The 24,770-nt window shown below is 36.4% G+C and overlaps 2 protein-coding genes across 3 annotated transcripts in view; one reads left to right on the forward strand and one right to left on the reverse strand.

Annotated features, from left to right (window-relative positions):
- The window catches only part of C1H7orf50 (chromosome 1 C7orf50 homolog), a 360,775-nt gene that overhangs the window by 93,842 nt on the left and 242,163 nt on the right, over positions 1-24,770 (forward strand). For both annotated transcript variants that reach the window (XR_007954193.1, XM_052000419.1), the window contains exon 3: positions 7,366-7,401. Coding sequence is in view for 1 of the 2 variants with exons in the window: in XM_052000419.1 (XP_051856379.1) it covers positions 7,366-7,401 (36 nt within the window). In the remaining variant the exon portion in view is untranslated. The remainder of the gene's footprint in view (positions 1-7,365; positions 7,402-24,770) is intronic.
- On the reverse strand, positions 240-23,200 carry LOC127564096 (uncharacterized). The gene is made up of 2 exons (XM_052000411.1): positions 22,828-23,200; positions 240-4,187 (listed from the first exon to the last, which is right to left on the reverse strand). Exon 2 carries the CDS (start codon positions 4,148-4,150, stop codon positions 3,176-3,178), a length of 975 nt encoding a protein of 324 aa, XP_051856371.1. The 5' UTR covers positions 4,151-4,187; positions 22,828-23,200; the 3' UTR covers positions 240-3,175.

Raw genomic sequence — 24,770 nt, forward strand, 5'->3', positions numbered from 1 at the left:
TGTAGAACCTTTAGATCATTACTTCCTATGAAATCTTCAGTATCTTAATTCACACTGCCTAACTTGAGAACTGATATCCAATTTACATTTCTAGCCTTATCCCTCTCTATGTCAAGAGATCTTAAGCATTTTTTGTATCTTGGCCCACTTGTCAATCTGATGAAGTTTTTAGGGGTTCCTTCTCAGAAAAGTATTTTTAAATGTATAAATTTTAAAAATAGGATTACAAAGAAAACAAATGACATTGGAATAAATTTAATAAAATACTTTTTAAAAAAAGTCATTAATCTCAAGTTACAAACTCCTGCCATATGTTGACATGACCCCTAAGTTTTCCACAAGTTGAGCTGTTCATTGTTTGTCAAATGTCTCATCTTTTCCCACCTCAGCTTTTTTATTTGTGCATTTTTCTCCTACTTCATGTGTTTTGCTTGTCTACACATATTTGTAATGATTTTTTTTCTTGCCTTCTCAATGGATGGGGGAGGGAGAAAGAGGAGGAAAGAGAATTTGGAACTGAAAATAAAATAAAGTTGAATAAAAAAGAAAAACAAGTTTTGTTGCCATCTCTGCCTGGTAATATTCTCATATCTTCAAAATACAGCTTAAATGCCTTTTCTTCCTCTTTAATTTTTTTTTTTTTTAGATTGATAAAAAGAGGTTTATTATTGGATAAGCAAAGTTAAAGTATAGGCGAAGAGGGTCCAGTGGACAGAGGATCCTCACATGGTAGCCATGTTTGGAATCTCTGCCCTTCCTCTTTAATTTTACCTGATCTACTAGGATGGAGAGATCTGTATTATCTCATGATAATTTTTGTTGACATGTTATTTATTCATTATCTCTAGTAGATTGGAAATCTCATGAGGCCAGGGACCATTTTGATTCACTTTTGTGTTCTTTACAAAATCTAGCAAATGTTTATCATCCACTAGGTACAATATGAGTATTTGGCAATGAATGAATTAGAGTAGTTATTTTTTTTAACATGTATTTTTTATTCATTCCTCACAAAATTTACTTGATGGGTGAATACACATTCTTTAACTTAAAAGAAATTATTTTGATAAATATTTTGCATGTAAACCATTGGTATCAAGAATTATTCTTGGATTTACAGCTAATAATAGTAAAAAAATACAGTAAAGTTCAGGGCATTAATTTCATTAGTTTTCCTTCCCACATCCAAGTTAACCTTGAACTGTTCATAATAAATATACCATGCATTTGTGTATCTGCTTTATGCTTTCCAAAGCACTTGTACACTTGCACTCTCGTTTGATTTTTGCAATAATCTTGCAAGATAGGAAAATCTGGAATTGAAAATAAATTGAAAAGAAACCTTTGTAATCAGTCTCAGAGGTTAGGGGCCAGAACCTTGTTATTCTCAGTCCCAACAGACTTTTCATTGTACTGTAGCATATTAGAACAAACAGAACATTGTCCAATTGTCATCACTGTATCAGCACCATAAAAATCACTTTTAAATGTGTGTGATAACTTTAAAAAAAATTATTATAGCTTTTTGACAGAACACATGCATGGGTAATTTTTCAATGTTGTTCCTTGCAAACACTTCTGTCCTAACTTTTCCCTTCCTTCCCTCTACCCCTTCCCTTAGATGGCAAGCAGTCTCACACATGTTAAACATGTTAAAGTATTTCTTAGATGCAATATATGTATATATATTTATACAGTTCTCTTGTTGCACAAGGAAAATTGGATTTAGAAAGGTAAAAATAAAAAAAAATAAAAATAAAAAGGAAAAAAAAAAGTAAGCAGCCCATACTCGTTTCCCGGTGTTCTTTCACTGGGTGTAGCTGGTTCTGTTCATCACTGATCAATTGGAACTGAATTGGATCCTGTCATTGTTGAAGATAGACATTTCCATTAGAATTGATCCTCATATAATATTGTTATTGAAGTGTACAATGATCTCCTGTTCTGCTCATTTCACTTAGCATCAGTTCATATAAGTCTCTCCAAGCCTCTCTGTATTCATCTTGCTGGTCATTTCTTACAGAACAATAATATTTCATAACGTTCATATACCACAATTTACTCAGCCATTCTCCAATTAATGGGCATCCACTCAATTTCCAGTTTCTTACTACTACACAAAGGGCTGCCTAGTAGAAACACTTCTGGGTCAAAGGGTATGCACAGTTTGGTAACTTTTTGAGTATAGTTCCAAATTGCTCTCCAGAATGGTTGGATTCGTTCACAACTCCACCAACAATGCATCAGTGTCCCAGTTTTCCTGCATCCCCTCCAACAATCATCATTTTCTTTTCCTGTCATCTTAGTCAATCTGTTAGGTGTGTAGTGGTATCTCAGAGTTGTCTTAATTTGCATTTCTCTGATCAATAATGATTTGGAACATCTTTTCATGTGAGTAGAAATAGTTTCAATTTCATCATCTCAAAATTGTTCATATCCTTTGACCATTTAGTGTGATAACTTTTTAACCTCATTTTATTATATTTATTATAAATAGAATGTTATTCTATTTATATACAACAACCCCCAAAACCCTTATTTTATTTTTAGCTAGGTTTCTCTGGCTAATGTCAAGTTTATTCAGCTACTCTGAAGAACTAGTTTTTGCTGTAGCAATAAAGCAATGTATTTTACTTCTGTGTTTCCATATTGACTTGCAATGAATAATATATTTTAAAAAAACTTGGGAGAGGGGGTCAGCTCGATAAGGCAGTGGATAGAGCATTAATCCTGAAGTCAGGAGGACTTAAGGACCTTCTTAGACTCTTAAGACTTACTAGCTGTGTGACCCTGAGTAAGACACTTGACTCCAGTTGCCTGGGAAAATAAAATATTGCTTAAATATCTAAATATATTCTGGCCTGCATTTATTGAATATATTTGGGTATCTCTATCAGTTTTAATAATAAAAGACTGGCTGCCTTCTATTATGATTTTTGACATAGATGGAGGTGCTTTTTGGCATTTAGGAATATTTGTGGATGATCTGGAATCCGTAGTGGCAAAATTCCTATAGTCTCTTGCCAAGACATCAAATCCTGCCTGTTGGATCTTGCAGGGCAAATTTGGAGTTTCAGCAGATAGCTTGTGCTCTCTTAAAAGACTAAGTGTCCGTCTCTTTGTGTTGTTGCCCTTCTCCACCATGCAGTGATTCTGATGCATTTTAGATTCTTCTCTAGATGGAAATGCTGTGGTGGGTCTCTTCTTCCCTCCTACACCGTTTGGTTAGATTTTGTAGGCTTTGGATTAAGGCTACCTTGCATGGGTTATGAAGAAAGAGAATGGCCAGGCTGTTGGCACAACTCTCACCAAACAGGACCAGCTCTGCAATATTCATGATGAGCTCATCTCTGGGAGAGCCATTATCCCTCCCAAGTTTGAGCCTGGCCCTATTGAGTAGCATAATGTTGTAGAAGAGGCGGCAAGCAAACATGATGAGGGTGATGGTCAGCGTGATCAGGTGAGTGTGTGCGCCATCCTTCTGTGGAGGAGCTCCTCTTCGTGCCAGCTTACCAATGAGAAGGGTGAAGAAAACCACCTCGATACTTAGCGCCACCCCAAAACCCAGGCTGAACTTGACAATCTCGTATTCGGGCCAAGCTGCCAATGGGTCAACCTGGCAGAGGGCACTGTCGGATAAAGAACTAGCTGTGCCCAGAAGGATCGCGCCTCCCAGGGAGCTGCTGAAAGCACAGGCAAAGACAAGGCCCAAATGTCCCAGTGGCTTCTGGATCAGGGTTGCCGCCCTCAGACAGGGCAAATAATCCTGGAACAGGAATGTGTAGAACATGGCAATCTGAACATACTGCGCATTGAAGTAACAAATGTTGAAGAAAAAAGAGAGTACCCCACAGCTCAGGTTGCTGGTTGGTATGTAATCTGGTCTAGTGATGGCAGAAAATGAAAACAGGGTTATCAGAAGGTTTGTCACAGTCAGGTCCAAGAGGTACAGGTCCAGATTTCCTAGCAGAGAGTGCCCCTTAATGAAGGTGATCAGGTTGAATGTGCCGGCAACCAGACTTGTTGGGACAAAGAGTGCAAAGTAGATGTGTATAAATCTTGATATGATGTTCTGTGACCATATGATATCTTTGATCTCAATGAGTTCTTGACTTGGATATTTTATCCATGTCATGTTCTGTGAGACCATCTTCTGAGGAAGGGCTTGAGGAAAACAAAGTCACAATCTGTAAAAGAAACAGATTCAGAAAGATCTGTGATTGCCTCAACTACCAAGGGTTCATGGTTGGCCATAATAGGTCAATCATAATTTTGAAAGATCTTGGGGGTTTTTGATAGCAAGTTTCAGGAAACCTGGACATTCTTTGGAGGCAGAATCTATAGATTTCTAGTAGAAGTAGAATTCTCAATACCTATTTTAAAAAGTGGGAGCAAAAGATAAAAAAAATTGCATATTGGGCAAAATATAGTCTTCTGACCCTCCAATATCTCTCCATGGCACTTGTTTTTTATAACCCCTCCTCTTTCTGTCCTCATGTGCATCATGTACTCAAATGTTCATTCATCTAAATGCCTTCCCTTCCATTAGAATTCCCATTCACTGAGGCTAATCTCAGTAAGTTATTGAGTCAATTAAATAATTAATGTGTGAATAATCAACTTACAGCACTTTCTTCATATGTCACAGGAGAGTACTTAGTTGACACAAATCCACTTCCAATGAATAGAATGAGATTTGATCAGAGGATCTTCTTTTTCTCCTTGCCTGTGTTCCATGTATCCATGTGTGTGTGTGTGTGTGTGTGTGTGTGTGTGTGTGTGTGTACACTCACCTATAAAAATATCAATTGCTCTGTCAGGTACAAACATGCCCTCCTACATCATAAAAACACATCCTTAAGGATCAGTAAAAAGTCCTCAGGAGAAGAGATGGTATACTTTAGAGTACTTATAATATTCATATTCAAAACTAAGAATCAATAACAAGTGATAGTTTCCTTTCCTGTCCACCTTCTTAGACTATCCCTGGTGAAGACACTATATCTGATACTCTCTGAGATTTGAGTCATAAACCAAAATGATAATGTGATAATGAGTTTTTTTCAGTAACTTCCTCATTCCTTTTCCCACCAAGGAATTTTTTTGCCTTCCTTAAGTCTATAATTTATTCTAAATGTAGTTTTATATGCTATATTATTAAGAATGTTGCCCAAATTCCAAAGACAAAACCATAGAACAAAGAATAATTATAAGATTTGATTCTTAGTCTCTAATCTATTTTAGTTCTGGATTTGAGTATTTTTGTTTCATATTTTGGAACTCATGCATTTTAAACTTTAAAAAATTCTCCTATGGAAATTATAGAAAATTTCACAATGTGGCCATAACAGGCATCATATTTTAAAAAAATAATCTCCATTGGATTGAAATCTGATTTATTTCTTTTCAGCCTGGAGTACATTTTTACTGCTAAGTTGTAAATTCTCAAAGTTAGAGGTTTCACTGACAGTGTTGACAGACTGTTAGCTATAATGGTCCCATCATGTATCACTTTAATAATTCTGTTTCCATACAAAATGGCTTCTCTTTTTCTTTTAACTAAATTGTAGGCTGTATTGCAAGATATAATTGCTATTTATTCAAAGAAAATTGAAGGCCATAAATTCAGAAATATAACTTTAATAGAATACCTGAAGGCTTGGTGGGTATAACTGAAAAATAGTAGTTTGCCTATGCTTTGTGTGATAAATAAATATCCCTAAGAAGTAGAGTCATTGCAGATTACAGAATTTTATTTGCTATAAAGAATGCATATTTTATTTGAAACATACATTTGCTATAAAATAATGTGATTGTTGTTTTTGGGAAGGGACGGGGGACTCCATATATCCCACAACTTGTCTATTTTAATGAATCTTGTCCCTTTCAAAGTAGTCTTTTTTGAGAGGCTGTACACTTATATCACTAATGCTATCATCGTTCAAGTACTTTTTGGAACTCCTCTTTGGGACTTAGGATCAATGTAGTGAACTGGAAAGAAAGTCAGTGGATTTGGGTTCAGATCTTACCTTTGACACTTTGTCTTTGTGTGACTGTGAACTCACCATTTAATCTCTCTGTGCCTTAGTTTCCTCTTTTATTAAATGAATAGTGATTTAGATGTTCTTTAAGATTTGTTTCATCCTTAAATCTTTGATGATATGACTTTCTAACTGAAAGAAAACTTACAGAAGATCTTCCCATACCTCCACAATGTAAACATGTGGAAATTGAGGCCCAAAGAAGTGACTTGTAGAAAATGACAAAAGATGGTTCTTTGTTATAAGAAATTTAGGAACCAGACTTTCTGACTTCAAATCCAGTGTTTTTTGTACTAAAACAGGCTGCCTTACTTGTCTTCATAACTTTTGTAGTACGTTTGACATCTAACACAATTTCTTGTATGTGGTAAAATTTTAAAATTGTTTTCTCAAAATTAGAAAGAGAAATTGAAAGAGGGTGTGGTAGTGAAAAGAAGCTTGGAATTGAAGTGAGAAAAGCCACTTTCAGGTCTTAACTCTACTTCTTTCTCCCAATGCTGATGTTGGGCAAAGGACTTGAACAACCAAGGACCTTAGATTATCCTCTTTAAAATTCAGGGTTGAAATAAAATAATCTATAAGGTCCCTTTTAGCTTTAGATCCTATAAAACCATGTTTGAAATTCAGCATCAGCAAATTTCTACCAATGGATCAGTCCATAATTTCTCATCCAAAACACTGGTGAAGCTATCCTGCCATAGTTTATAGGTAACTTTAAGTTACCTGATACAAGATTAGTGTCAGCTTCCAGAGAAAAAGCTGCAATTCTTCTGAGTCAGTCTAATTTGAACTGAAGTTGCCTATAGTTTCTTTTTTGAAAACTTAATGTTCACAAAGGTGAGAAATAAGCCAGTATGTTAGCTTTTTCAATGAACTAGAATAGCAAGTTTGGGAGGAGGGGAGGTAAAAAATTGGATATTAACCTAGATTTAGAGAGGAAGCATGATGTAGTAGAGAGCACTGAGTTTCCTGTGGAGCAAGGAAGACTGGGGTCGGGGTGGGGGTTGTCATGTGCTGCCTCTGACCCATACTGCTTGTGTGACCCTGGAAAGTCACTGAACTCCTCAATGCTTCAAGCAATTATTTAAAACTGTGTACTGATCTGCTTTAGTAAATGCAATTCCTTACAAGTTATCATCCCAGATTTGTTCTCCCAGGACCTGTCCTGTATTGCCATTAGTCAGGTTTAAATCTAATTTAATTTTGGTGGAAAAATGTATTCCCACTACTTATATCTATTTACCAATCTTTTATTAATATAATACATTAGTACTTTAAAAAATTGAATTAATAAGTAATAATTCCCCTTTTTTCTCTTTTCCAGATATCCTCAGACCCAATGGATACAGAAATTTCTCAGGTATGTTTATATATATATATAAAATTTCAGTATCAACTGTTTTCCACTGAGTAAAGTACTGAGTAATCAACATGTATGATTCTAGCATGATTTGAAAATTAAGAGCATGGATTATTCTGAGAAGAAATTTTCTGAATTTTTCTTTAAGGCAAAATGGAAAGAAAATCTTTTGAACATTTACCATGGGTAGAAAATAAAATTATTCTAATCAGAATGGATAAAGGCCATGAAATGTTAAATTCGGATTGATTGGGATTATCTGGGCTATTTCTCATTAGATGCTTGAGAATAAATGCTTTGTTTTGTTTTTAATAGGCAAAGGCTGTCAAAATCCTTTGATTGAGGAAATAGATCATGTCACATTTTAATTTTGTGTTTTGTGGAGTATATGGAACTACCTCCAGTCTGTTCCCTTCTTTTACACAACCAGGTTCAGGGCTTCTGATTTTAGGCAGGGCTAAATGAGGATGAGCCAATTGTGTCCAAATGTTTCCTCTAAACATGTGTCCTTGATTGTATTCCAGAACCAAATAGAAGTGGCCTTTAGTCATCCATTCTGTTGTATGTGCCTTTTCTGTTTTCCATAAAGAAAATTTTGAGTTGAATTTATGAATGCCAACTATAGCATTGCATTATTATAAATACTCTAATATTCTAAATTGTGCTGCAGAAAACTGGAAGCAAAGTAGAAGTTATATCAATTATTTGATCATCATCATAATAATACTTAACATTTATATTGGGTAGCTAGGTGTTGATGTAGATTAAGTGCTGAGCTTGAGTTCAAATTGGCCTCAGATGGGTCTTAACTGTGTGATCCTGGACAAACTACCTAACCCTGTTTGCCTCAGTTTATTCATCTGTAAAATGAGCTGGAGAAGGAAATGACAAACCACTTGCAGTCCTTCAAAAAGATCAGTTAGACACAATCAAAAATGACTAAACATCAACATTTACATAGTGCTTACTGTGCTAAGTGCCTTACAATTATTATCTCATTTGATCCTTATAAAAACCCTGGGAGGCAGGTGCTATTCTGATCCCCATTTTACAGAGGAGAAAAGTCACTTTCTAATGACTTTCCCACAGTCATAGAGCTGGTAAATTGCTGAGGTCAGATTGGAACTCTAGCACTCTATCAGCTATGCCACGTAGCATTTATTAAAGACTGCCAAAGAGCAAGTGAGACAGCCTCTGCCCTCCAGGAGCATCCGTTTTATTGGAGAGACAATAGGAGGCACACTGGCTGCAGTCAGCGGGCCGGGGTTTAAATTCCATCTCTGTCTGTGTGACTTTAAGTAAGTCCTTTAATTTCCCTGGATTTCAGTCTCTTCATGTAAACAATGAGGGGGGTGATGGGTGTCTGTTGAGGGCCCTTCCGACTCTACATCTATGATCCTGTGATGCTTTGATCCCCTGAAAAATAAACAAGGTATGAACAAAGTAGAAAGCATTGAAGGCAACAGTGTCCTGATAGGGTTGGGTTGGCAGAAATACAAGACCTCGGGAAAGGAGGAGGGAGAAGCTAAGAAGAAGGGGGGAGAAGCTTCTTGGCAGGCTAAGGGGCGGCATAGGGGTTCCATGCAGGAGGCCGTGGAGAGGGCCTGAAGAAGAGCAAGGTCAGATAAACCTGGGAAGGTGAAGGTGGAACCTGTAGGGGTGAGAGCTCAGTGACAGCCCTTGCTGGGATCCAGCAAGGTGAGGAGGGAGATTGGCGAGACAGGAGGCAAGCAGAGGAGGGAGACTTCTCATTCCAAGCTGCCTGGCATAGAGTAGCTCAAGTGAGAAGCCCTGTGTGGATGGCTTCCAGGGCTATTTCCTCATAGGCTGGCCTAAACTCTTCTGTAACTTTTGTATCCTCGCTCTTGTTATCTCAAATGTGATAATAATTCTGAAGTACTTAGTACAGTGCTTGGCACATAGTAAGCCCTCTATAAGGTTAACTATTATTATTATTTCATAGACTATATGTGGAAAAGGTATGATTCAAAGAATCTACTGTTATATAAACTCTCCTCACCTTTTATTTACTATGATTTTTTTTTTTTTTTTTTTAGGAAGTAGGATAAGGAAGAGGTGGGTTGACCCCTTTAAGTCCCTATGGAAATAGTGACCCACAGGCTTGTGAGACATCTCTGTTTCCATAGTGATTCCAAGGGGTTGATTTAAATAGGAGAAGTTTAGCTTAATATTGGCCCACATATCTGGAACTTGGTGGTAAATCATGAGTTACTAGGAGTCAAGCTTATCCATGTGAACTTGGAGCATCGTTGCCTTGGAAAAGTCTGATGTTTTAATTGATCAAACCAGCTTATCACTGGAATCCTGTGCTCTCTTAATAGCCTTTGACTATTTGAATTAAATGTCCTCTCAGTGATGTTACTATTTAATTTTGGAATTATTATGGAAATTATACTGATTAGGTGGATTTTGATTGGTAGATTGGTATACTAGTGCTAGAACATCTATCTTGTTATATCCCTTCCCCCATCCCTCTTGTTACTCTCCATACAAGATCAGGCAAGCTGTGAGGCAGCATCTTTTGAATCATCTCTCTGGTAGATGAAGTGACTAAAGAAGTGCATTATCTGTGTGTATGACTCAGTAGATATATTTAGTGGTATCTAGCTTTTTCCTTGTGTTCTCCATAATTTTCTTTTTTTAAAGTATAAGGATATTGATTCCCTTTTATAAGAACAAATAATTGCTCTGTTTCCCCAAATGGAAAGCCCTTACTTAGCCTGACCCAATTGTCCTACTTTGCCAATTCTTCCTTATTTTTTATGACTTCTCAACATTACCCTTGCTTCAGTTACTTTTCCATTACTACAAATATTATTTGCATTTTGCATTACTATTTCTGTATCTTTATCATGCTTTTTGCTCTCCTTCCAAAAAGACCTTACTCCTCAATTTGATATATTATAATTACTTCCCAGATCTTTGTACAAATTTACTGCCTTCATCAAGACTTTCTTGCCAAACCCAACTACTTCTATTACTGAGGATAACAGATTCATAGGATTAATAAAATTTTTTCTGGAATTGGAAAAGATTTAGAAATAGTTTAAACCAGAGCCTTTATTTTAAAGATGTGGACACTGTGGGCCAACAATGATAAATGACTTGCCCAGGAAGAACATATCTTCTTAGTGGCAGAGCTGGGACTAGAAACAAGACCTCTTGTTAAATTCCTGCCTTTTTCTGCTATACTACATTGCAGTTCTAATTTCTTGTATATGCTTGAGTTATATCACACTATTTTGCATCTAGTTTTATATATTGTCATAGAGTTAAACTCTTTTTGTTTCATTTCTTCATCAGTTTCCTTACTAGACTGTAAGCTCTTTGAGGGCAAGAACTGCAAGACATCCCCCCCACCCCCCCATTCCTGGCACAGACTTCTTCTTCATAAACATTTAAGTCAGCAACTCTTCAGGAGAATTTGGAGACTCATGTATTCCTAATTTTCTTTCACTAAGAAGAGTCATTTTTATTTAGGGTTCTTTGCAATTACAAAACCTGATGTATTTTGATGTAAGTGCATATATGTAATAGGTGAATTTTTAAAAATGAGTACTATAATTACTGTACTATGTAAGCTGAGCTGGCAAAATCTATGTGAAACAAAATTATTGATAAATTTTCTTTTATTTGTAATGAAGTCTTGAGATCTAGGGAGTGGTCCCAACTCTGCTATTTCTTGAGCTATGTGATTTAGGGGCAAATTACTTCTTCTTAGACTTCTATAACATTTAGACATTCAAATGCATTACTTCTAGATATAACATTCTTTGATTTAAAATATAGGCAGTATATATGGCTTAAAACTTATCAAATGTCATTGAATCAATAAATCCTGTTTTCTTCCTATAGATACCGAAGGAATAAAAGGTTCCTTGTTCTGAGGGTGTTTTTCTTGTTTAATTCTTTCCTTGCCTCAGCCCAAAGAAATTTATTTTTTTCTTTCTTTTGTCATTATCTCTTTTCCCTGATAGAAGTGAATCGTTATAGCTTCTTCAGGCTCTATTAATGTTTCCATTTCTGCCTACTCAGCTCTTTCCAAACTTTCTGCCAAGTTGAGTAACCATGCCAGATTTTCTAACATGGAATCAATCTTATTTTGTACTTCATAGCTTTTGTGGTTGGCTCATTGTCCAGGCAGAATCTAGGAACTTTCTATTTAATTAAAGTGGTTTTTATCTGGAAAACTGCCATACCCAGAGCAGGGATAGAGCTGATTAGTGTTTTGATATGTTGGATGACAAAACATTGAGATCTAACCTTGGTACTGATATTAAGATGGTATTTTGAAAGTAATCAAAGGAACCAGCCACACACACTTTACCCTTATTTTGAATTTTGTATATGTCCATATCTCTATCTCTAGCTGTCTGAACTAAATAGACCTCACTTCAAAGGATCATATTTAAAATTTTCATGTATTTATATTGCTTTTGTGGAATGATGTATATAATACTTTCATTTAATATTTAAGAGATATTGTCAACCTATTTAGACCCCTTCTCTCCTTCCCTTTCCTCTTTCTTTGCCTCAAGTCAAAATAATTCCTAGATCAGCACTGAAGCTAAAGAGACAGCTTGCAATTGTGTTCCTTCATATCTATTAAGTAATCTTGCCCAAGAGAATAGAAATATAAAAAGTCTTCTAAGACTGACATTGGGTTGATATCATAGTTTTATATAACTATAATCAATTAACTGTGTGTGTGTGTGTGTGTGTGCACGCACACACACATCCTGAGATGGGGGAAGGGAGAGGGAGGAGAGAGAGAGAGAGAGAGAGAGAGAGGGAGGAGAGAAAGAGAGAGAAGAGGGAGGAGAGAGAGAGAGAGAGAGAGAAGAGGGAGGGGTGAGAGAGAGAGAGAGAAGAGGGAGGAGAGAGAGAGAGAGAGAGAGAGAGAGAGAGAGAGAGAGAGAGAGAGAGAGAGAGAAATCTTGTTTAGGGTCTAAATATGCCCTTAGCACCTCTTTTTTCCTCTAGACAGTAGTGATGATTGCCATACTTGGTGTGAGGAATAGAGAATGAATTTAGGAATATACACAGGACTCCTATAGGGTAGACTTTTTTTTTTTTGGTCATTATTTAAACAAACAGAGCTACCAAGATGGTATGCAGCTGGCTGGTATTGCACAGCTAAAAAGGATAGATGTGCTGAATCCTAAGTCCTGTCTTATGGGATAGACCATATTCCTCCTTTTGGAAGATCTAAATATCCCCAACCACTTGGCCACTGTTTAACAAATATAAAAGAATGAGAATATTATTTCTTCTTTACATCCATTCCCTCAAATAAGCCCCACATATCCAAGAAACTTTCTTCTTCTTGTTCATTCATTTTCAGTTGCATCCAATTCTTTGTGACCCCATTTGGTGTTTTCTTGAACTGGAGAAGGAAATGGCAAACCACTTAAGAGTGGATGAGGAAACTGTAGCCTATATGGTTACATGACTTGCCCAGGGTCACACAGTTATGTTAGTGTCTGAAGCCAGATTTGAATTTAGGAATATTGAGTTTTCCTGGCACTCTATCCACTAAGCCATCTTGTTGCCCAAAAGAAATTTTTTTTTACTAATCTTAATAATCTGAGATTCACAGAAAATTAGACAAAGTACAGAAGTCTTGGTGTAAACTTTTATTATCCCCCTGAATTCAGAAGGATCCATTCATGGGCCACAACCTCTTCCTTATATTTTCAAGTCTATCCATTCTATAAGACACATTTATCTTATGTTTTTCCCCAGCTCAGGTTAGTCAAATCAAAAATTATTCATTAAGTACCTAGTATGTTCCAGGCATTGTGCTAAGTGCTGGAATCTTAGCTAAGCTCTTAGGGAGCTCACAGTCTAATGAGGAGTCCATGTGTAAAAAATTATATACAAATAAAATATAAATAGGATAAACTAAGATTACTTAATCTTAGAGGGAAGGGACTAGCATTAGCATTTTATTCACGAAGACATGGACTGGAAAGTTTGTCTATGCTTGTCTATTCAGGTTGACTATTTATATAAAAATTAGCTGTGTTTCCCCCATCCCACTGAATCCACATCTGAGAGTTCTGGTTGTGCCACCTTGTTAGCTAAAAAGCACTGAGAACAACTTTCAAACTTAAGAAATACAGACTGACTCCTTATGTCCCTATGAGGGGCTGCCTTGGGAAGGATCCCTGCCTAACGGTGGCCCATGGCATAGAAGAATGCCTGCTTAAATTTTGAACACAGCCCATCACTTCCTGTTGGAGGGGTCTTAATAACTCTCATTTCCTCATTTCTTGAATGAGAAAGTTGTTCTAAATGACCTCTAAAAGTTCCTTCCAATTCTTATGCTCCTAGTACATTCACTTCACTTTTCTTTTTCACCTCTTTTTTTTTTTTTTTTCCCTAAGCTGAGCCTTATAAAGTAAGTGAAGAATTCATACAAGATTTGCTGAATACACTTAATGGTGATGTTTTACTTCTTGTATGCCTGTTTATATTTAGAACAAGAATTCCTAACCTGGAATTTTTCAAAAATAAATATTTTGATAACTGAATTTCAGTATAAAGGCAGTTAGATGGCACAGTGGGTAGAGTCCTAAACCTAGTTAGCCTTTGAAAGGTTTGAGGAATGGGGTGAGGAAGAGAAATTGTGTTGACTTCAGATATTTGAAAAATTTTTTGGAAGAGGGACAAAGGGTAGAACATGGGGAAAGGTGATGGGAGAAAAGTTCCTTGAACTAATTGGGCTGAGGAAAGTTTCTTAACAATTTGAGCTGTCCCAAAATTATTTGCTCTTGGGAGAGATTAGTAAAAGAGGTCTGGCTTTAGTCTTCAAGCAAAGACTAGATGACTACTTCTTTGGATGGAACTAGATGATAGGTGTATATGACCTACTAAGTTGTGTGTGTGTGTGTGTGTGTGTGTGTGTGTGTGTGTGTGTGTGTATCTGTTTGTCTGCCTATGTCTGTGTCTATGTATGTACATTTGTGTATGTTGTTTTCTACTTGATACAAAAAAATTCCTATTCAAAAAAAACCACCATTTTTAGTCCAAATAAATCAGGACATGCTTGTTTTCATTACAAAGAAATTTTCTTTGCAGTGTATAGAGTATTCAGCCTGCACCCAGGAAGACCTGGGTTCAAATTTAATCTTTGGTCACTTAGTAGTTGGGTGACCAATCCAAAAAAATTCAATAAGCATTTATTAAGCACTCACTATGTGTCTGACAGTATGCTAAGTGATGGGCACACAATTAATAAAAGAAAGGCAGCCCCTGCCTTCAAAAGACTTACTAATCTAATGATCCTAAGTAAATCACTTAACCTCCATTTGTCCCATTTTTCTTTTCTGCAAAATGGAGATAATAAGAGCACCTATTTATAAAGTCTTTAACACAGTGTTTGGCATTTAGTGCTGCATAAATGCTTAGCTTTGTTATTGTTCTCTTTAACAAAATTTAATCCAGGATTCCTTTCTTTAATAGTATAGTCAAATGTATGCTTCTAGATTATTAGCAAAATAAAAGCTTAAAAGAGGATATGAGAAAATAGAGGACATAAAAGTTCAAGAGTTTAGAGTCTTTGCAAATTGGAGATTAATTGGAAATTGTTAAATTATATACTTAGAGGTGGATTAAGAGCTCCTTGATAGTGTGAATGTTGAAAACTATCTTTGCATGTATTTTAAAAATAAAAAGCTATTGTTGTTTAAAGATAGATTACTGCCTTCACAGATTGTAGGCTTTCAATTCATATTCCATACTGCTCTATCTATACCTTTCCTTAAATTTTAGGGAGCTAATGTTTGTGGTAGCATTTTTTAGCCTTTTGTGGCTAGAAACTGGAAACTGTATAGATGCCCACCAATTGGAGAATGGCTGAATAAGTTGTGGTATATGAATGTTATAGAATATTATTGTTCTATAAGAAATGACCACCAGGACGATTTCAGAAAGGCCTGGGGAGACTTACATGAACTGATGCTAAGTGAAATGAGCAGAACCAGGAGGTCATTATACACTTCAACAACAATACCACATGAGGATCAGTTCAGATGGACGTGACTCTCTTCAATAATGAGAGGATCCAAATCAGTTCCAATTGATCTGTAATGAACAGAACCAGCTACACCCAGAGAAAGAACACTGGGAAATGAGTATGGACCATAACATAACATTTCCATTCTTTCTGTTATTGTTTGTTTGCATTTTTGTTTTTTCTTCTCAGGTTATTTTTACGTTCTTTCTAAATCCAATCTTTCTTGTGCAACAAGATAATTGTATAAATATGTATACATATATTGTATTTAACATATACTTTAACATATTTAACATGTATGGGACTACCTGCCATCTAGGGGAGGGGAAAAGTTGAAACAGAAGTTTTTGCAAGAGTCAATGTTGAAAACTTACACATGCATATGTTTTGTATATAAAAAGCTATAATAAAAAAAATTCAGTGAGCTAGGTGGCAGATGGCTAGAAGTCGAGTCTGGAAGACTTGCCTGAGATATTTATTGGCTGTGTGACTCTGGGCAAGTCACTTAACCTTCTCTCTCAGTCTTAGTTTCCTCACCCCCCCAAATTTTTTTTTCCTGTTTATTTATTTATTTATATTTAGCACCTACTGTACAAGGATTATTTTGAGAATTGAAAGAGTAAAGCACTTTGCAGACTTTAAAAATGTTGGTTGTTATTATTATCATACATATAAATAAATAAATTCCATTCACTCATTGAAAGCCTTGTTTTGGCTCTTTTAACATTTCGGGGGTATCAGTGTAGCACCAAAACTTTCTCTTGATCACTTGACTACTTGATCATTTCACTTCCTTTTCTATTTATATATGTGCCAAAGTTTCTATCAGTCTCATTTTAGTCAATGGAATTCTATTTCCTACCAATATAACATTAACGGGGGGAGAATTCTATTTACCAGCATGATTTGTGAAAACTTTAGAGCATACATATTATATTTGTTCTTTTATTTTTTAAATAATATTTTTTCAAGGCAGATGGCACAGATAGAGCACCAGCCCTGAAGTCAGGAAGACCTGAGTTCAAATCTAGTCTCAGACACGTCGTAGCTGTGTCCCTGGGCAAGTCACTTAACCTCAATTGCCTCAGCAAAAAAACCAAAACCAAAACCCAGTAATAATTTTTTTTCTTTCTTCAATTACATGTTGAAACAGTTTTATACTTTTTAAAAAATTTTGAATTCCAGATTTTATCCCTCCACCCTTCTCTCCTTTTTTTCCTTGCCGAGAAAGTAAGCTATCTAATATAGTTTATATGTATAACCATGTAAAACATTTCCATATTATTAATTTTGTATAAGAAGATTCAGATTTTTTAAAAAGGTGAAAAAATTATGCTTCAGTTTGTATTCCCTACTTCCATTTTTTTTTTCCCTCTGCAGTAGCTCTGTCCTTCTAAATACACTTATATTGTGTTTACCATTGCAGGGTGGGGAATGGGGCTTACTTGACCACTTACCTCTAACCTGGCTTAGCCCTGGACCCTCTGGTTAAGAATGTAAATTCTAATTGTAGAGCCTGCTTCTCTCTTATTTCTAATGAACTCAGTTGTCTTCAGAAAAAATCAGGCAAGAACCTCAGAAAGGAGAAAAGGAAAATGAGTGGGAATAGAAAACCCCAAAGAGGCCTTTTGATTCAAATCAAATTGGCCAGAGTTGTTCAGCTTTCACAAAACTACAGTTTGTCTGGAAATCCTGAAACAGTTACCTTAAAATGTTTCAAAACTCCCTTTCTATGTACCAGGAAACAAAACAAGGAGCATTCTAACCCTCCCCACTTTTCTCTCCCCCTCAAATCTAAAGAGAAGCCAAAACTTTAACTTAGACTTAGATCCATCAGGCCTAGCTGTTCTTATTTCAGTAATGAATATTTATTGTTATGCATCTATTATGAGTAGGCCTTGGGGAAGCAAAGAATAAATTAGGCCCTCTCCCCCTTTGGTTTATATTCTTCAGGGGGCTACTACATAAATGTAGGTAAGTATAAAGTAGAGGCAGTGAAGAGCAAAAGAAGAGACTAGACTACAAAAATTATGAATATTTGAGTAAGGAGAGAGCTCTAATAGCCTGGATAATCAGATCTCACCAAAGGGGTTTTATTTAGTACTTAAGATGAGCCTTGAAAGGGGAGCATAAAAATTCTGAAAGGCAGAGATGAAGGAGAATATTGCAGGGAAAGGATATGGTTTGTACATACACAGAGAACATATTGCCTTCAGACATTAAATGCCCTGTAATGGCAAAGACTGAGAGTTGTAGAGACCCTTAAATGCTAGACTAAGAGAAGTTTATTTTTACCTTACAGGCACTAGGGAGCCACTAAAGGTATTTTTGTGCAGGGAAATATGGTTAGTTAGCTCTATACCTTAGGAAAATTATTTCTACAGTTATGTGAAGAAGAATTTGGAATATGGAGAGATGCTGGAGGCAAGAGACCAATTTGGAAACTGTTATGATAGTCTTTTTTGAAAGGTGATGAGGCCCTGAACTAGACTTTGATGGCAAGGATGAGAATAGAGAGAAAACAGCCGAGATGAAAGATGCTGTAAAGGTAGAATCTTTACCTTTTTTAAAGAAAAAATTAAATGATAGTTTTTTTTTCTAATTACATGTAAAACATTTTTAACATTTATTTTTAAAAATTTTGAGTTCCAGATTCTCCCCCCCCGCCCATGATAAGCAATTTTACATAGATTATAATATGCAGTCATGCAAAACATATTTCTTTATTTGTCATGTTATGAAAAAAAACGGATCCCCTAAAAAACCCTATAAAAATAGATGACAAATAGTGTGTTTCGATCTGTGTTTTGACTCCATCAGTTCTTTTTCTGGAGCTGTATTGCATTTTTCATGAGATAGAGAGACAGACAGACAGATAGAGAAACAGAGAAGAAACGGACAAACAACAGAGACAAGAAACAGAGACAGAGATAGTGAGAAAAGAGAGAGACAGAGAAGCAGAGAGAAGAAATAGAGAAACAGAAAGAGAGAGAAAAGAGAGAGACAAAGACAGAGATGGGGGTGGGGAGGGGAGAGAGAGAGAGACAGAGAGAGTGGTGTGTAATGCATTTTCTCATTTGATCCTCAAATAACCCTGTGAGATATGCTGTTAATATCATTTATGAAAGAAGAAGCAGACACTCCGAAAGCTTGTGGTTTGGCCACAGTTATGTGACTACTAGGTATCTAAAGTGGATTTTGAACTTTCTGTTTCTAAGTACTCTTATAGTGGTAGTTTTGCCAGAAACAGGGAAGTTGGAAAGAGGAGCAGATTTTGGGGAAAAAAACAATGAGATTGGTTTGGAGTTTAGATTTGGTTTGATATGGTAGGAGGAATTTTTTTTTTTTTTAAGAACTGAAAATTATCTGTTGAGTTGATATAACTAACTCCATTTCGTTTAATATTGCCATCCCATCCCTTTTCTCCCCATATGATGTCTCAGCAAAATATCTCTCAATAACACCTTTCCCCCTCATTTATTTATGGATTGCCTTATCTGATAAAGCAGTAGTAGGACCTTAACACTGCTTATTGATTAAACTTCTTTTGTTGCTTTCTGGTTTTTACTCTTTCACATAGTTGTGGAGGGAAGAATGAAGAAATATTATCATGGAATTGTGAGATACACATGTCCATCATCTATTGATGGTATGTGTCACACTCTTAAGAGTATAAATGAATTATAGTTTACTTGTATGTCTGCACTCTATGTTGATTTATTTTGGGCAGTAGCTAGTAAGAACCCTTTGACGGAGCAAAAAAATATAGATTATTTTAGAATTTTAAAACTGTAAAATGTTTCCTTTTTATAGAGATAAGGCCAAAAAAAAGATAGGGTTAAAAAATTCTTTAAATTCTTATACAAATAAGTTTTTTAAGTGATTTAGTTTAAGAAATTAAGTTTTCAGAAAAATTTCACCTCTATACTAATTGGCAAAGTCATACAAAACAGGATATGATAAGTCTTTAGTTAGTAATAATGAAAATTCATATGTAAATTAAGTAAGGAACTTATTTCTTATCCAGAAGGGAAATTAAAAACATAGAGAAATAAAAAACATGAGGCAATAGTTAAATCTGCTGTTCAAAGTCCAATCTAATTCATACATTTACTTCTAAGATCTTTAGGATAACTTTCCTAACTCACTGTCTCTTTTTGTCCATACCACAGATTGCCCCCCAGTCAACTCTCATCAGAATCCTACCATCCAACCTAAGAGATCTTCCTAGGAATTTACTTAGGGATCACAGGGTCAGCAATATATGTCAGAGGAATCAGGCTTCCTGATTTTTTAGACCCTGAAAAATCTTGAAACAAGTGAGACATATTTGCATACCCTCCCTTCTCTCCTCTGACATTGCCTCTGCCCTGGTGTATCACTTTAGGCCTTGACTATTATAATATCCTACCAGATTGGTGTGCCTGTGAAAGGGTCTGCATGCCCCAAGTCTTTTCCCCACTTTAGTCTATTCTCTCCTCTGTTTAAAGTGGTTTTTCCAAAGTACCAGTCTGTCAATGTCACACACTTCACCCCTCACCTCCCTTTCACTCTTCCATTTTCACTGTTGGTTAATTTCATTTGCTCCCCCCAGGATCAAATATAAAATCTCCTATTTAGCCTTCAAATCCTTTCATAAGCTGTTCCTTGCTGTCTCCAACCTTTCTGATCTTCTTACATTCTGCAATCCAGTAACACTGGCTTCCCAACTACAGACATTTTCATTGACTGTTCTATGCCTATTATCCTCCCCTTCTTATCTCTACCTCCTAGTTTTTTTGGCTTCTTTCAAGTTTTATCTAAAATCTTACCTTCTACAGGAAGCTTTTTCCAATCCCCTTTAATTTTTGTGTCTTTCCTCTGTTGTTTCCCCACTCCTCTAATATATCCTCAATTTAGCCTGTTTGTAGATAGTTATTTCATGGCTGCCAGTAGTCAATAAAGATTTTTGTAACTACCATGTGCCAGGCATTGTGCTGAGTTATGGGAATATCAAGAAAAGCAAAAAAAAAAAAAAAAAAAAAAAAAAGCTTTAATGGAGCTCACTGTCTAATGGAAAGATAGCATACATGCAAACAGGCTATATCCAAGTATAAATTGGAAACAAAATACTTTGACTCACTGGATATGTTCAGAAGTCATTTGGAGATGGAGGACTGGAAGAAAGATTATGGCTAGACATATATACTTAGGATTCATCTGTAAAGACATAATTATTGAATCTTTGAGAATAGATGAACTTTGCAAGGGGGAAGAGTATAAAGAGACTGGAAGAAGGCCCAGCAAAGAACCTTTTTGGCAATCATTTGCTTGGGATGATTGGTCTGGAGATAGGAGGAAAGGAAGGAGATAGGTGATGATCCAACGAAGGAATTTTCAGACAGGTCAAAACATAATGGGGGGAGGGGAGGAAGGAGGGAGTGCGAGGGGGGAAGGAAGCTGCAGCCAAGAGAGGACAGATTATCAAAAGCTGTAGAAAGTTCATCTCAGGAAGAGTACTGATGGTGAGGGAAACAGGTTAGGAATTTAGCTATTATAAAAATCACTGATAATCTTCAAGAGAGCTGTTTTTGTATGACTGAGGAAGAAATGGTGGAAAGTCAGTGGAGATTTGGTGTATTTAAGATTCCCATTAGTATTGTGAAGTAGGTTAGAAACATTTCTATCAACCCTCTCTGGGGCCTGTGTTTTCAGCTGACTGTTTTCAGTCTCCTCGGAGATCAAAGCAAGGAAAGTATTAAATTTTAGTTTCTGTTAAAATGCTAAGATTTGATGAATATTTATATTTTAAAAGTCCTCTTGAGACTCCAAAGGAATGAATAACTTACGGTAAATTTCATGAAACCGTGGATTTTGAATGGGGTAAGGGAAAGAGGAAGTCTGCTTTTGGAAACTGCCTTTCCCAGTCTCTCAAATCACTCTAAATGGCTACTGCCTATGTATAATGCCATCTTTGTGTCTCAGATTTAAGAATCTGAACTTTTTAAAAAAGCATTAACCTAAAATTCAGTTGTATTTCTTTCTTTCTTTCTTTCTTTTAAATAATTATAACTTTTTATTGACAGAACCCATGCCAGGGTAATTTTTTACAGCATTAGCCCTTGCATTCACTTCTGTTCCGATTTTTCCCCTCCTTCCCTCTATCCCCTCCCCCAGATGGCAAGCAATCCTATACATGTTAAGTATGTACAGTATATCCTAGATACAATATATGTGTGCAGAACTGAACAGTTCTCTTGTTGCACAGGAAGAATTGGATTCAGAAAGTAAATATAACCCGAGAAGAAAAACAAAAATGCAAATAGTTTACATTCATTTCCCAGTGTTCTTTCTTTGGGGGTAGCTGCTTCTGTCCATCATTGGTCAATTGAAATTCAGTTGGATTTCTAACCAAGAGTGTGCCATTGTCCTCTAGTCTGAAAACACCAATATCTTTCATGCTGGGCTGCTTTTATATAATTCCAGTCGTACCCTTCCCTGCTACCTAAAACCTTTCCTTTCTCTGTGTTCTTCCCCTTACCCCCCAATCCCATTTCTCCCCTTCTTCCTAATAGCTAGAGGAATTTTTTTTACTTTCAAGTCTCATGTTCCTCCAAAACAAATACATTTCAGATGCTTCTGCTATTAAAAGTTCATTGTTTTCTTCTGAATTTAAATTTCTGAATGAAATTCCTCCAACAAAAGTAACTCATTGAACTGTCCTGTTTCCTTTCAGTAATAACATTTCCTTCATCTCTGGGAGAGAGCTGTGATGAGAACCACTAATCTTGCTTAAATGAAGCAGGCCTGAGCCATCTAATCAGTGATCTCAATTCTGAATTCTAGAAAAATAAAGGTCTTTGGTTACCTGCTTGTATGTGAGAGGGAGGGAGAGAGAGAGAGAGAGAATCACAGGCTGTCTTGCTGGAAAGGAACTCACCAATCATTTAGCTAAACATCTTCTTTTTCTTTTTAATCTTTTTAAAAGAAAATTTTTATAAAGAAGGAAAAGGAGACTAGAGAGATGTTAAGTAACTTGCTCAGAGTGACACATGTAAGCTGGAACAGTTCTATTCTTGCATCAGACTCCAGAATCAATTTTCTTTCCACTATTCTTTCTGTGTTTGTGTATGGATGTGAGAGTGTGTGTGTGTGTGTGTGTGTATGAATATGCAGGAGTGCACCCACTCTCAGTTGGTCCCTAGAGCTAGCCAGTGTTATAAATAAACTTCATTTTAAGAGAAAGAAACTTCCCACAGATGTGAAATTGCATTGGTCTCCTAGATAACTAAAACATTGTAAATCAGAAGGAGGGGGGTAAACTAAAATTGAAAGCAGGATTGTTCTTGTTGGCAGGACCAAAGGTTTGCAGATCAAAACAAAGCTGAACAAAGTTTAGCACTTACCTCAGCTACAGACTGTTCTACTCCTGAAACTGTAAGTTTTCCCCACCGACTCCTGGTCCGAGGACGACAACTTCTGGATGAAAAGCTTCTATTTCAAAAGTATCTATAGTCTTTGCCTGCTGTCTAAATACTTGTCCCCTTCTTTAGTTGCTGTGTATGAACTTAAGTCTGGGTAGGCACTCACAGACTACAGAAATCTACAGTTATGCAAGGAAAACATGAATTCAGTCTTAAGACATTCAAACCACACACACTGCATTTTAAGTAGCATGGTTTTGTCACATGACTTAAAAAAATTCAAATCAACCTACGTAGTAAGGTATTTTGGTATCCTAGAACAAGAAAGTACAGAGAGTGTGTGTGTGTGTGTGTGTGTGTGTGTGTGTGTGTGTGTGTGTGTACACTGTTGAGTGGCTAGAGCATTCCGGTTGTTCCTCCCTTAGATTCCACAACTTGGCCCCTTCACATAACAGCTCCACCCAGAGTCTAGCCAACCTCTGTAGCTGAATTTTAATAGTCCCACTGCTTAAAATAAGATCTAGTTCCCCCACACCCACAATGATGTAGCAAACCTTGAAAATAAAAAATAGTATCCCAAACCTATAGAAGCAAAAGAAAATACTTTCATATGTTCTCATTTAATATCCCTTAGATTTTTCTAGCTCTGCCTTTATTCAAAATAAAAGCAGCTTTATTCTATACTCTGGAATCTAGAGTCTAGAACTCACTCTCCACTGAACATAGTATCCTGTGGACAGACTAGACAGTCACATTTACGATGACTAGAGAAATCATCAAAGGCCTCTGCTACCATCCAGAAACATATTCACAACTAGACTGCTGAAGTGCCTGAAAATCCCGGTGACTCATTCTTGGGTCAAGACGTGTCTCCACTGAGGCATTTGTACCTGGATGGAATGAAGGCGGGAACAGCTTTTATCATCTTAAGACAGATCACTATATCATATGATTCTATTAGCTATTTATTATCTGGTAGATTCAGCTCAGAAGACTGAGTAACTTCTAAGGGGGGGTTAGGATGAGTGAAGAGTTGGCAATATTCAGAGCAATCAGGGGGCCAGGAGACAATATTAAATTACATGAGTATATGTAATGTTCTCTCTAAAATGTAATGTTCTCTGATGAGGTTTTCTTGGGTCTCTGGGAGCAGCCTTCATTTCAGTTCAGTAATCACCACAAGTACAGCCAGGTGTTAAAGTCCAAATCTTTTATTATCTCTTTCAAAGTCTTGTCTCCTTTCCTGGGGCCCGGTTAGCTTTCTTAGAGGCCGATCTCTCTCCTTGGTTCCATGGGCTTGAGCTCCTGCCTCCTTCTCTGCCCTCTGAATCTCTCCGAATCTGCAAAGGTTTGTGCTTCAGTCTGCAGCCACCACAAAGGTGGATGATGTAATGAATCTGTCTCAGCCTCCGAGAGCTTCTAATGCGTTTGTCTTTTTTGGCCCTGAGAGCTTCTCCCTTATATACTCCACACTGAGTATACACCAATCATTATATCACTGGGAAACCATTATTTGTTGTAAGATTACATCAATGCTAAACTAGATTTAACCATTGTCTCCTCAATCCCATTTAGTTCCTTGTTTCAAGTTCTAGCCCATAACATCTCCTTGTAGGATTAAATCAATCATACTGAACCATGCTATATTGGATAACTATTGTCTCTTATCAATTCCACTGACTTAGTACCTTGTAAGAATCCTTTGTTTCAAGTTCAGAGTTCTAGCCCATAACAAGTATATGGTAAAAAGAAAGAAAGAGGGAAGGAAGGAAAAGAGGGAATCTAAAAAGGGAGGAAAGTGACAAGATAGAGACCTATTTTGCCAAGGACCAGCCTCAGTTGCTAAGAAGTATTGATTTTTAAAAAAAAATAATTTACCAGCCTCCAGACCACTTAAATTCTCCATCATTCAATAACTATTTATT

Source organism: Antechinus flavipes, chromosome 1 (genome assembly GCF_016432865.1).
Source record: "Antechinus flavipes isolate AdamAnt ecotype Samford, QLD, Australia chromosome 1, AdamAnt_v2, whole genome shotgun sequence".
In the NCBI taxonomy this organism is placed as follows: domain Eukaryota; kingdom Metazoa; phylum Chordata; class Mammalia; order Dasyuromorphia; family Dasyuridae; genus Antechinus; species Antechinus flavipes.

What these genes read in the sequence shown, in the direction of transcription:
- LOC127564096 (XM_052000411.1), bottom strand. Translation starts at nt 4,150, where the DNA reads ATGGTCTCACAGAACATGACATGGATAAAATATCCAAGTCAAGAACTC.